The 14,400-nt window shown below is 37.4% G+C and overlaps 1 protein-coding gene across 14 annotated transcripts in view; it reads left to right on the forward strand.

Annotated features, from left to right (window-relative positions):
- The window catches only part of STXBP5L (syntaxin binding protein 5L), a 426,109-nt gene that overhangs the window by 101,243 nt on the left and 310,466 nt on the right, over positions 1–14,400 (forward strand). For 13 of the 14 annotated variants that reach the window (XM_051859274.2, XM_051859272.2, XM_051859275.2 and 10 more), the window contains exon 6: positions 11,866–12,000. In XM_051859274.2, coding sequence (XP_051715234.1) covers positions 11,866–12,000 — 135 coding nt within the window. The remainder of the gene's footprint in view (positions 1–11,865; positions 12,001–14,400) is intronic. The other variant, XM_051859280.2, reaches the window with a different exon arrangement.

The following is a 14,400-nucleotide window of genomic DNA, read 5'->3' on the forward strand; positions in this document are numbered from 1 at the left end:
TCTTGCCATTCTATGAGTCTGCTGAGTATCCCACTTCCCATGTTGGATCACTCTCCCCTTTATTTATTCTATCGGTTAGTGTTAGCAGGTACTAGACTTGTTTATGTGCTCCCTTTGACTCTTAGTCCTTTCATTATGATCAGTTGTGAACTGAAATTGATCACTTGGACTAGTGAGATGGCATTGGTACATGCCACCTTGATGGGATTGAATTGGAATCCCCTGGTATGTTTCTAACTCTACCATTTGGGGCAAGTCAGCTTGAGCATGTCCCAAATTGTACATCTCTTCCCTCTCTTATTCCCACTCTTATGTTTAACAGGGATCACATTTCAGTTAATTTTCAACACTTAAGAATAACTGTGTATTAATTACAGAATTAAACCAGTCATATTAAGTAGAACAGACCAAAAAATACTAAGAGGGATAATGTATTAAGTTGTTCATTAACAGTCAGGGCTATGCTGATCAAGTCACCGTTTCCCATAGTGTCCATTTCACTTCAACAGGTTTCCTTTTTGGTGTTCAGTCAGTTGTCACCGATCAGGGAGAACATATGGTATTTGTCCCTTTGGGACTGGCTTAATTCACTCAGCATGATGTGTTCCAGATTCCTCCATTTTGTTGCAAATGACTGGATTTCGTTGTTTCTTACTGCGGTATAGTATTCTAAAGAGTACATATCCCATAATTTCTTTATCCAGTCTACCGTTGATGGGCATTTAGGTTGGTTCCAGGTCTTAGCTATTGTGAATTGAGCTGCAATAAACATTAGGGTGCAGACGGCTTTTTTGTTTGCCAATTTAAATTCCTTTGGGTAAATTCCAAGGAGTGGGATGGCTGGGTCGAACGGTAGGGTTATCTTCAGGTTTCTGAGGAATCTCCAGACTGACTTCCATAGTGGCTTGACCAGTTTGCATTCCCACCAACAGTGGGTTAGTGTCCCTTTTTCCCCACATCCTCTCCAGCATCTATTGTTGGTAGATTTCTGCATGTGAGCCATTCTAACCGGGGTGAGGTGAAACCTCATTGTGGTTTTGATTTGCATTTCCCTGATTGCTAATGACCTTGAACATTTTTTCATGTGCCTGTTGGCCATTTGGATTTTCTCTTTTGAAAAATGTCTATTGAGGTCCTTGGCCCATCTCTTAAGTGGGTTGTTGGTATTTTTTTAAATAATTTTTTGAAGATGTATTTATTTGAAAGACAGAGTTACAAACGAGCAGAGAGAGAGAGAGAGAGAGAGAGAGAGAGAGGTCTTCCATCTGCTGGTTCACTCCCCAGATGGCTGCAGTGGGTGGAGCTGCATTGATCTGAAGCCAGGAGTCAGGAGCTTTGTCCAGGTCTCCCACATGGGTGCAAGGGCCCAAGGACTTGTGCCATCTTCTACTGCTTTCCCAGGCCATAGCAGAGAGCTGGATGGGAAGTGGAGCAGCTGGGACTTGAACCGGCGCTCATATGTGATGCCGGCACTGCAGGCAGCGGCCTTACCTGCTATTCCACAGAACGGCCCCTCTTAAATATTTTTAATACTAAAAATACTGAGACAGAAGTTAGATATGAAAAAAGTGTTATTGTTATCAAGTGACACTAAACATCCAAGATGAACATTGTTAAAAATAATCTGGTCATTGTTCAGATTCCCTTTTAAAGAGGGAACTAAATATTAATGATTGATAAGAATAAATTATATGAATGTATATGGAAATGTTACTAGATTTATTTGGAATAAATTTCAGTGTTTTTAATATTGGATTCAACCAGACTAGAACATTACATGCATTAACTTTAACAATCTACCTATAGGTGAAGTAAAATTTATTATGTAATTATCTGTATAAAATGGTTATTATTTGGGAAACAATAAAACTCTCTACAGTGAATGGAAGTAAAATTTGTTATTAGCAACCAAAGGGAAATCACGGCAAAGCAGATCTGTATATTCAGCAAGTACCAGTCAAGCTAAGGCTGAACAATGGAGGCAAGCTCCCATTGGCCTAGGGCTCAAGACAGTGCTTATTTTATCTTACTGAATTTTAATGATTGATAAGGAATCTCATCACCATGTGAGCAGAGTTGAATGAAGTAAATCTGTTAATATAGATACAGTGATAAAGAAGGATGGCAGCTTTACAGACATCTTTTCTTATATTTCTAGCTTTTTCCTTTTCTTTCCATGTGTATAGTATACCTTCTAAATCATGAAACTTCAATACTCTGAATAATATCCATACTATATTTCAGTATTTTAGGATTCAGAGTCAATGGAATTCTTTTTATAACCAGTATTTTTTGTAAAGGGGAACTAATATTTGATGAGACTTCATTCTTTAGATTATATATAACTTTGGTTATTTTATTTTATTTTTAAAAAGATTTATTTATTTATTTGAAAGTCAGAGTTACACAGAGAAAGAGAAGCAGAGAGGGGTCTTCGATCCAATGGTTCACTCCCCAATTGGCCGCAACGACTGGAACTGTGCTGATCCAAAGCAAGGAGCCAGGAGCTTCTTCTGGGTCTCATATGTGGGTGCAGGGGCCTAAGGACTTGGGCCATCTTCTGCTGCTTTCCCAGGCCATTGCAGATAGCTGGATGGGAAGTGAAGCAGCTGGGACTTGAACTGGTGCCCATATGGGATGCTGGCACTGCAGACGGTGACTTTAACCACTGTGCTTACAGCGCCGACCCCTAGTTATTTTATCTTAATATAACAGAAATATAATAGTAATAAGGAGAAATTTAAGGATCCTGAAAAATTTCAGGTAATTCTATAATTTTATTATTCTTTTTTCTTTACCACTAAAATTTTTACCTACTCAGGTTACCATATTGATAATCTGTGTCTCTATCTCTTGGAACAATGTTTTCATGCTTTTTGTAGTTCAGATTCTGCACAGTGAATTAATAGTGTTCATAGTGATTGGTTGACCCTTTCACAATTGTAGTGTTGAAGGAATGTCCTGGCCATCTTGAGGACGAAATTATTGATAGTAATGATTTCCAATTATGATTTGTTTTTTGTTAGTAACATAAAAGAGCAAACTGATAGATTTGGGACAGATTTATTCAGAGTAAGTTTTTAGCTGATAGAATATAGTTGGGTTATGTTTTCTAATTATGTTTGCCAATCTGTATATTTTAATAGATGGTTGCATTTGATACAATTATTCACATGACGAAATCAGTTCTTCATTTTTTGTTCTGATTTTTTTTTCATTTCTCTGAGTTCTTTATCTTTCCGTGGCTTAACTGAATGATTTTTAGATTTCCATTTTTGATTTTTTTATAGTTTATTTTAGGAAATTTCTTGGTATCATTCTTTTTTTAACTTTTATTTAATGACTATAAATTTCCAAAGTACAGTTTATGGATTATAATGGCTTTATCTCCCCCATAACTTCCCTCCCACCCGCAACCCTCCCCTCTCCCGCTCCCTCTCTCAACCATTCACATCAAGATTCATTTTCAATTCTCTTTATATACAGAATATCAATTTAGTATATATTAAGTAAAGATTTCAACAGTTTGCACCCACACAGAAACACAAAGTGAAAAATACTGTTTGAGTACTAGTTATAGCATTAAATCACAATGTACAGCACATTAAGGACAGAGATCCTACATGAGGAGTAAGTGCACAGTGACTCCTGTTGTTGACTTAACAAATTGACACTCTTGTTTATGGCATCAGTAATCTCCCTAGGCTCTTGCCATGAGTTGCCAAGGCTATGGAAGCCTTTTGAGTTCACTGACTCTGATCATATTTAGACAAGGTCATAGTCAAAGTGGAAGTTCTCTCCTCCCTTCAGAGAAAGGTACCTCCTTCTTTGATGGCCCGTTCTTTCCACTGGGATCTCACTTGCAGAGATCTTTCATTTAGGTCATTTTTTTTTCCCCCAGAGTATCTTGGCTTTCCATGCCTGAAATACTCTCATGGGCTTTTCAGCCAGATCCGCATGCCTTAAGGGCTGATTCTGAGGCCAGAGTGCTGTTTAGGACATCTGCCATTCTGTGGGTCTGCTGTGTATCTCGCTTCCCATGTTGGATCGTTCTCTCCCTTTTTTTTATTCTATAGGTTAGTATTTTCAGACACTAGTCTTGTTTATGTGATCTCTTTGACTCTTAGTCCTATCATTATGATCAATTGTGAACAAAAATTGATCTAGTGAGATGGCATTGGTACATGCCACCTTGATGGGATTGAATTGGAATCCTCTGGTATGTTTCTAACTCTACCATTTGGGACAAGTCTGATTGAGCATGTCCCAAATTGTACATCTCTTTAAGTGGTTGCTAGAGATATTTAATTATATGTAAATACAACATAGTCACTTTTCTTTCATTTTATAGTTTGAACCAGTTGTAGAAGTTTTCCTGTCTTGACTTGCCTTCACTACTCTCATGTATAGTAAATTTTTTAAAAATGTTTCTCATACATATTAACAACCACATTGAAGTGTGTTATAATTCTAGCCTCACCTATGAAACCTAATATAGGAACCTCTCAAAGAGAAGGAATTTATTTTGTATTTACCTATATTTTTACTTTATCTACATACCTATATTTTGTTTTTCTTCATACCTGATTTTTCAAAGTTATTTTACCATTCCTTTGTGTTTAGTGAAATTCCTTTAGCCATTTTTTTAGCCATGACAAATACTTGGTTTTCCTTTCACCTGATAATTTCGTGATTTTTATTCCTGATGAATAATGTTATTGAATGGAATTCTGGGATGAGAGCTTTTGTTTCTGTAAGCACTTGAATTACATAATATGTCCTTATTTCTTTAATATAGTTTGAATTTTCCACCAATATTCCATGTATCAGCCTTTGATTTAAGATACTAAGTGAATCTTAGGGAAGCTATTTGTACAAAAGAGAAATCAAAAACTTTTTGGAAGTAAATGATGATAACAACACAACATTGTGGGGAGCAGGGCCCGTCTCCCACAACATGGCAGGGCGCCCGGGAGACAAATAAGTACTGAGAGTATGGGCAAATAAGTACTGAAACTACTGAGACTGGACTAGACGACTGAGATGATTGAGACTAACTCTATGCACCTGATCTCCCATCATATGGCGCTGAGAGAGAGTAAACAAATCTCACACAGCTGCCTCGTCAATTATCTGATTCCTGGCCCAACCCCTTAAAAGGGGGAGATAGACAACATGCACGGCCATGCCCCCCTGAGAGAGTCGGTCGGAGAGCTCGCTGGTGCTGCTCCTCTGCGGAAGCGGGGAAGTGGCAGTAAACCCGGGGAGGGCCGGGGAAAGAGAACAGCGCAGGGTCCGGTGTCGTTCCTCCGGAAGCGTGGGAGCGACACAAATATCAAAACTTATGGGATACAGCAAAAGCAGTGTTAAGAGGAGAGTTTATAGCAATAGGTGCCTACATCAAGAAATTTGAAAGGCACCAAATAAATGAGCTAACAGTGCATCTCAAGGATCTAGAAAAACTGCAGCAAACCAGACCCAAAACTAGTAGGAGAAGAGAAATAATTAAAATTAGAGAAATAAATAGGATTGAATCCAAAAAAAATTATAAAAGATCAGCCAAATGAAGAGCTGTTTTTTTTTGAAAAAATAAACAAAATTGACACCCCATTCGCCCAACTAACTAAAAAAAGAAAAGACCCAAATAAAATCAGAGATGAAAAAGGGAATGTAACAACAGATACCACAGAAATAAAAAGAGTCTTCAAAAATTACTACAAAGAGTTATATGCCAGCAAACAGGGAAATCTCTCAGAAACAGATTCCTGGGACATGTGCAACCTACCTAAATTGAACCAGGAAGACATAGAAAACCTAAATAGAACCATAACCGAGACAGAAAATGAATCAGTAATAAAGTCCCTCCCAACAAAGAAAAACCCATTACCGGATGGATTCACTGCTGAATTCTACCAGACATTTAAAGAACTAACTCCAACTCTTCTCAAACTATTCAAAACAATCGAAAAAGATGGAATCCTCCCAAATTCTTTCTATGAAGCCAGCATCACCTTAATCCCTAAGCCAGAGAAAGATGAAGCATTGAAAGAGAATTAGACCAATATCCCTGATGAACATAGACACAAAAATCCTCAATATAATTTTGGCCAATAGAATGTAACAACAATCAGAAAGATCATCCACCCAGACCAAGTGGGATTTATCCCTGGTATGCAAGGATGGTTTAACATTCGCAAATCAATCAGTATGATACACAACATTAACAAACTACAGAAGAAACACCATATGATTATCTCAATAGATGTAGAGAAAACATTGGTAAAATACAACTCTCTTTCATGATGAAAACTCGAAGCAAACTGGGTATGGAAGGAACATTCCTCAATACAATCAAAGCAATCTATGAAAAAACCATGGCCAGCATCCTATTGAATGGGGAAAAGCTGGAAGCATTTCCACTGAGATCTGGTACCAGACAGGGCTGTGGACTCTCACCATTGCTATTCAACATAGTTCTGGAAGTTATAGCCAGAGCTATTAGGCAAGAAAAAGAAATTAAAGGGATACAAATTGGGAAGGAAGAACTCAAACTATCCCTCTTTGCAGATGACATGATTCTGTATTTAGGGGACCCAAAGAACTCTACTAAGAGACTATTGGAACTCATAGAAGAGGTTGGCAAAGTAGCAGGATATAAAATCAATGCACAAAAATCAACAGCATTTGTTTACAGTGGAAATTTTTTGGCTAAGAAATAACTAAGATTAATCCCATACACAATAGCTACAAAAACAAATACCTTGTAATAAACTTAACCAAGGATGTCAAAGTTCTCTATGATGAGAATCACAAAATCTTAAAGCAATAAATAGAAGAGGATACCAAAAAATGGGGAAATCTTCCAGGTTCATGGATTGGAAGAATCAATATCATCAAAATGTCCATTCTCCCAAAAGCAATTTATAGATTCAATGTGATACCAATCAAAATACCAAAGACATTCTTCTCAGATCTGGAAAAAATGATGCTGAAATTCATATGGAACCACATAGCTAAAGCAATCTTGTACAACAAAAACAAAGCTGGAGACATCACAATACCAGATTTCAGGACATACTACAGGGCAATTATAATCAAAACAGCATGGTCATGGTACTGGTACAAAAACAGATGGATAGAACAATGGAACAGAATAGAAATACCAGAAATCAATCCATGGTCTACAACCAGCTTATATTTGATCAAGGATCTAAAGCGAATTCCTGGAGCAAGGACAGTCTCTTCAGCAAATGGTGCTGGGAAGACTGGATTTCCATGTGCAGAAGCATGAAGCAAGACCCCTACCTTTCACCTTAAACAAAAATCCATTCAACATGGATTAGATATATAAATCTACCACCGGACCCATTCAAATTATTAGAGAACATTGGAGAAACCCTGCATGATACAGGCACAGGCAAAGACTTCTTAGAAAAGACCCCAGAGGTACAGGTAGTCACGCAAAATTAACAATTTGGATTACATCAAATTGAGAAGTTTCTGTACTGCAAAAGAAACAATCAAGAAAGTGAAGAGGCAACCAACAGAATGGGAAAAATATTTGCAAACTATGCAACTGATAAAGGGTTGATAACCAGAATCTACAAAGAGATCAAGAAACTCCACAATAGCAAAACATACAACCCACTTAAGAGATGGGTCAAGAACCTGAATAGATATTTTTCAAAAGAGGAAATCCAAATGGCCAACAGGCACATGAAAAAATGTTCAGGATCACTAGCCATCAGAGAAATGCAAATCAAAACCACAATGAGGTTTCACCTCACCCCAGTTAGAATGGCTTACATACAGAAATCTACCAACAACAGATGCTGGCGAGGATGTGGGGAAGAAGGGACACTAACCCACAAGTTTTTACAAGTTTGGAAATGCAGACTTGTAAAGCTTCTATGGAAGTCAGTTTTGAGATTGTTCAGAAACCTGAATATAACCCTACCATACAACCCAGCCATCCCAGTCCTTGGCAATTACCCAAACGAAATTAAAATGCAAATAAAAGAGTTGTCTGCACTCAATGTTTATTGCAGCTCAATTCACAATAACTAAGACCTGGAACCAACCTAAATTCCCATCAACAGTAGACTGGATAAAGAAATTATGGGATATGTGCTCTATAGAATACTATACAACAGTAAAAATAAATGAAATCCAGTAATTTGTAACTGAATGGAGGAAGCTGGCAAACATCATGCTGAGTGAAATAAGCCAGTCCGAAAGGGACAAATACCATATGTTCTCCCTGATCGGTGACAACTAACCGAGCACCTAAAAGGAGACCTGTTGAAATGAAATTTACACTATGAGAAACAGTGGTTTGATCATCCCTTGTCCTGAGTATTGAGGAGCAACTTACTATTTTATTCCTTTTAGTGTTTTTTTGTTCTACTTAATACCATTGGTTGAACTATTTAATTAACACACAATTATTCTTAGTTGTTTAAATTTAACTGAAAAGTGATCCCTGTTAAATATAAGAGTGGGAATAAGAGAGGGAGGAGTTGTACAATTTGGAACATGCTCAATCGGACTTGCCCCAAATGATGGAGTTAGAAACGTGCCAGGGGATTCCAATTCAATCCCATCAAGGTGGCACGTACCAATGCCATCCTACTTGTTAAAGTGATCAGTTTAAGTTCATAACTGATCAAAAAGATAGCATTAAGTGTCAGATGGACTACATAAATGATATAAGTGTCTGCTAATAATAATAGATAGAATTAAAAGGAGAGAATGATCCTAAATGGGAAGCAGGATACACAGCAGACTCATAGAATGGCAAAAGCTCTAAACAGCACTCTGACCTCAGAATCAGCCCTTAAGGCATTCGGATCTGGCTTAAAAGCCTGTGAGAGTATTTGAGGCATGGAAGCTGTTGCAAAAAAAAAAAAATGACCTAAATGAAAGTTCTCTGTGAGTGAGATCACAGTGGAAATAACGGGCCATCAAAGAAGTAGGAAATTTTCTTTGAAGGGAGGAGAGAACTTCCACTTTGACTATGGCCATATCTAAATAAGATCAGAGTTGGCGAACTCAAAAGGCTTCCATAGCCTTGGCAACTCATGACAAGAGCCTCGGGTGATTAATGACATAGTAAACAAGAATGTCAAATTGTTAAATCAACTGCAGGAGTCATTGTGCACTTTCTCCCCATGTAGGATCTCTGTCCTTAATATTTTGTACTATGTGAATTAATGGTATAATTAGTACTCAAACAGTACTTTATACTTTGTGTTTCTATGTGAGTGCAAACTGTTGAAATCTTTACTTAGTATATACTAAGTTGATTTTCTGTATATAAAGATAATTGAAAATGAATCTTGATGAAGAATGGGATGGGAGAGCGAGTGGGAGATGGGATGGTTGCAGGTGGGAGGGAGGTTATGGGGGGAAAAAGCCACTATAATCCAAACATTGCACTTTGGAAATTTATATTTATTAAATAAAGTTCAAAAAAATAAAGAGCGGGAGAGACAGGGAGGGAGGGAGAGAGTGGGCCATAGCAGAGAGCTGGGTCAGAAGTGGAATAGCCGGGTCTCAAACCAGCGCCCACAAGGTATGTAGGTGCTTCAGGCCAGGGCTTTAATCCGCTGCACCACAGCACTGGCTCCTTTTGGATTCTTAGATTTATTTTTTCTTTTATAGAATTAATGTTTTTATACTCTCTCTATGTATTAGATAAGGAAATCTTAAGGACTCTCTATAATTAATTTTCTCTTCCTACTTAAGATTGACCTGAAAATTGATTTTTCATTGCCTAGAAACATGACCATCAAGTTAGTTCCTGTGCAACATTATTAACTATCCCTTGGCAACTGCAATTCTAGACTTTAGCTTATAATTAAAATCGGCCAATATCATATAGGTTATACATTAATTAGATTGTAAGTTGACTCTAGTTTCTTTTGTAATAGTAGAGCTTTTAGTTTTTTGGATATAGTGTGCAAGGTGATTTCAGCACGATGCTTTGAATAGATGAAGTTTGATTCCAAGATTAGACTGATAAAAAATTAAGTGAACTAGACTGTGAGTATTATTTGAACAAATACAAATTAGATGTTCACCCTTATAAATATGTTGAAGATGGGATCATGTTAAAAATTTATTATTCACCTTTATTATTATTATTATTATTGGTGTGTCTCCCTGGTGTCAGAATTTTGTTCAGCTCTTCCAACAATTTACTAGCTCTTCTAAGTAAATCCAGGAAATATTGTGATTCAATAATGAATTATAAGAGTGACTAAAGAATATGATCATGGCATGGTTATGGTAGTTAAGATGCCACATGGTATCTCCACATCTCATATTGGAGTATTTGGTTCCCAATTCCAACTTTCTACTAATGTGTACTCTGGTAGGCAGTAGGGGACAGCTTAAGTACTTGGGTCCCTGCCACCAAGTAGGATAACCAGATGGAGTTCCCAGATCCCAGATTTGACCTGGGTCAGTCCTGGCTGCTGCAGGCATTTGGGAGATGAACTACCAGCTGAAAGAAACCAGTGGATGGAAAATCTGTTTCTCTCAATCTCAATCTCCCAATAATTCACTGTCTCTCAAAATAAAAACACAGAAAAAAAGAAAGAGTATGATTAAGCCAAACTAGAGAAAGTGATACTGATGTGAATAGAAGTCTGGTTCCACTTTGACCATGGCCTTGTCTAAATATGATCAGAGTCGGCGAACTCAAAAGGCTTCCATAGCCTTGGCAACTCATGACAAGAGCCTAGGGTGATTACTGACTCAATAAACAAGAGTGTCAATTTGTTAAGTCAACAACAGGTGTCACTGTGCACTTACTCCTCATGTAGGATCTCTGTCCTTAATGTGCTGTACATTGTGATTTAATGCTATAACTAGTACTCAAACAGTATTTTTCACTTTGTGTTTCTGTGTGGGTGCAAACTGATGAAATCTTCACTTAATATATACTAAATCGATCTTCTGAATATAAAGAGAATTGAAAATGAATCTTGATGTGAATGGAAGGGGAAAGGGAGCAGGAGAGGGGAGGGTTGCAGGTAGAAGTGAAGTTATGAGGGGGAAGCCATTGTAATCCATAAGCTGTACTTTGGAAATTTATATTCATTAAATAAAAGTTAAAAAAAAAAAAGAAGTCTGGTAATTCCCATATTTCACATTTCACATATAAGAGGCGTGGTTGCTCCAACTATGGAACTGATCTTGGAGCTGGTCAGAGGTCACAGTAAAGATGACAGCAAAGCGTCAGACTTAAAGGAAGGAAGAGTACAGTGGATCTCTGACCTTTTACGTTTGTTTACTTTATTACTTAACTGCCAAGCTTATGACTAAAAAGTAAATTTATCATCTCATGCAGCTACCACTTCTCTATGAACTTGGACATTTATGTTTTATTTGTGTCTGTTCTCTTTGAAACAAGTCTTAGTGAAACAAACAATGTAGCTTAGTGGAAAAATGGTAATTTTGCAACCAAACAAGAATGGATTTGATCCTAGTTTTGCCACTAATTAACTGTCAGTCTTAGGTTTAAAAAAAACACTAGACTCAGTGGTTCTCCTTCTAAAACAAACACATATCTGTCTAACAGTGCTGCTTCCAGAATTATGAATAATGTAAATTCATACCTAAATAGGAACTTTTAAAATAATGGTTATTATTGTTTTTTAATGATATATGGTTATTACCTATACTATATACTATTACCTGTACTGTATTATACTATACTTCACTAAGAACTAACTGCTGCTTGAATAGATAATGAATATCATTGTTTATATATCTATCACTATATAATATATATAAGGAATATGTAATGCTGAGCACATGTAAAACTAGATATTTTAATTGTAATTTTCTTTCTTTCAGAATTACTTACTGTCATCTACCTTTCCAGAGTAAATGGCTCTATGTTGGAACGGAAAGAGGAAATACTCATATTGTAAATATTGAATCTTTCATTCTTTCTGGATATGTTATCATGTGGAACAAGGCAATTGAACTGTAAGTTTGAACTTGAATGTTATTTTATTTGTTTGGAATATTTCATATAGTTATATAACATATACCAAATTGTAGTTATTTGACACATATATTGCTAATTAGTAATTAAATGAAAAGTTTGGCTAAGATAATTTTAAATCATAAAAGCTTTATAAATTGATATGGTGATATTAACATATGTTCATTTTAGACTTTCCAAATACTGGTTTTTTGTTTTTTTTTTTTTTGACAGAGTTAGAGAGAAAGGCAGAGAGAGAAGGGTCTTTCTTCCATTGGTTCACCCCCCAAATGGCTGCTACAGCCAGCGCGCTGAGCCAATCCGAAGCTAGGAGCTAGGCGCCTCCTTCTGGTCTCCCATGCGGTGCAGGGCCCAAGCCCTTGGGCCATCCTCCACTGCTCTCCCGGAGAGCTGGACTGGAAGAAGAGCAACCGGGACAGAATCCGGCGCCCCAGCTGGGACTAGAACCCGGGGTGCCGGTGCCGCAGGTGGAGGATTAGCCTAGTGAGACACAGTGCTGCCTCCAACTACTATTAATAAGGCTTATATTCACAAAATGCAATAATAAAATAGTAATACTCATTTTACAAGTTACACATAGAAATCATCTTTATATTTAACCTCAATTTAACCACTTTCAGTGGGAATGAATTATTTTAATTAAAAATAATCATGATCAATGCATATGCCTTTTAATGCCTTCTTATTTTTCTGTTCATTAAAATACTATTCTTGGCCAGCACCGTGGCTCAATAGGCTAATCCTCCGCCTGTGGCGCCTGTACACTGGGTTCTAGTCCTGGTTGGGGTGCCAGATTCTGTCCTGGTTGCTCCTCTTCCAGGCCAGCCCTCTGCTATGGCCTGGGAGTGCAGTGGAGGATGGCCCAAGTCCTTGGGCCCTGTACCCACATGGGAGACCAGGAGAAGCTCCTGGCTCCTGGCTTCGGATCAGTGCGGTGTGCTGGCCACACGCAGCGTGTGGGCCGCAGCAGCCATTGGAGGGTGAACCAACGGAAAAGGAAGACCTTTCTCTCTGACTCTCTCTCTCTCACTGTCCACTCTGCCTGTCCAAAATTTGGAAAATTGAAGGTGAAAGAGTGAAAGGAAAAATTGTAGTGACCTCCAGGTGTTTGGTTTTGGCAACTGTAGATAACTGCGCAGCTTAGTAAAAGTGTGCAGGCGATTGAGAAGTGTTCGGGTAGATAATGAGTTCAGTTTTAGTTATGTTGAGTTGTGTGTGTTTATGACATTCAAATTGAGTGAGATAGGAGAATGGTAGGAGGTGGTTTATATGGATTTCAAAGTAATAAGATCAGAAAGGTTGCTGAAACCATAAGAATAGATTATTTTACAGAAAGAATGTAGAAAAGAGATACTGGGGCAGCCTTGTGGCATCGTAGGAAAGCTACCACCTTTGATGCAGGCATCCCACATGGTTACTGGTTCAGTTCCCAGCTTTTCCACTTCCAATCGAGCTCTTTGCCAATGTACCTAGGAAAGCAGCAGAGGATGGCCCAAGTGCTTGAGCCCCTGCACCGACATGGGAGACTTGAATCCTGGCTTCCAGCTGATCCAATCCGGACTGTTGTGACCATTTGGGGAGTGAACCAGTGGATGGAAGATCTCTCTGTCTGTCTTTCCTTCTCTCTAACTCTGCCTTTCAAATAAATAAATCTGATATATCAAATTAGTTGCCAGCAAACCAATTGTAACACAGATATTTATATATATTTTTGGTTTGGACAAGTTCATTTATTTATTTTATGTTTTTTCAATTCTCATGTTAATGTGATATTAATACAAAGAGAACAGATTCATGTAGTTCATAGATGCAGTTCTAGGAATACAATGATACTTCCCTCTCTTTCTCTTTATTTCTCTTAATGTTTGAGATAACATGTTTTTAATTTACATTATAGTTAAAGGCTTAATGCTCCACTAAATAAAGAATTAAACAAGAAAAGGTAAAAAGACCCTGATTCAGTGGGAATATAGATAAGGACTATAAACAATCACATGAAAAGATGACCATTTCACTCATATACAGTAAATTTAAAAATAACCGTAGATCATTAAACCATAGTATTATATCATTCTAGTCATTGGTTTGACAAAGATAAAAAATTAACAAACTATATTTGAAGCAATACTGATAAACCTGGCATTTCTTTCTCTCTTTATTTTTTTATTTCTTTTTAAATTTTAGCTCCTATATATAAGGGAGAATAGGCAGTATTTGTCTTATTTCATTCAACATTATGTCCTCCAGTTGCATCCATTTTGATGCAGATGGTAGAATCTTTCTTGTTTATAGCTGAATAACATTCCATTATATACCTATACCACATTTTCTTTATCCATTCATCTGATGATGCACACCTTGGTTAGTTACAAATTTTGGCT

Source organism: Oryctolagus cuniculus, chromosome 4 (genome assembly GCF_964237555.1).
Source record: "Oryctolagus cuniculus chromosome 4, mOryCun1.1, whole genome shotgun sequence".
In the NCBI taxonomy this organism is placed as follows: Eukaryota; Metazoa; Chordata; class Mammalia; order Lagomorpha; family Leporidae; genus Oryctolagus; species Oryctolagus cuniculus.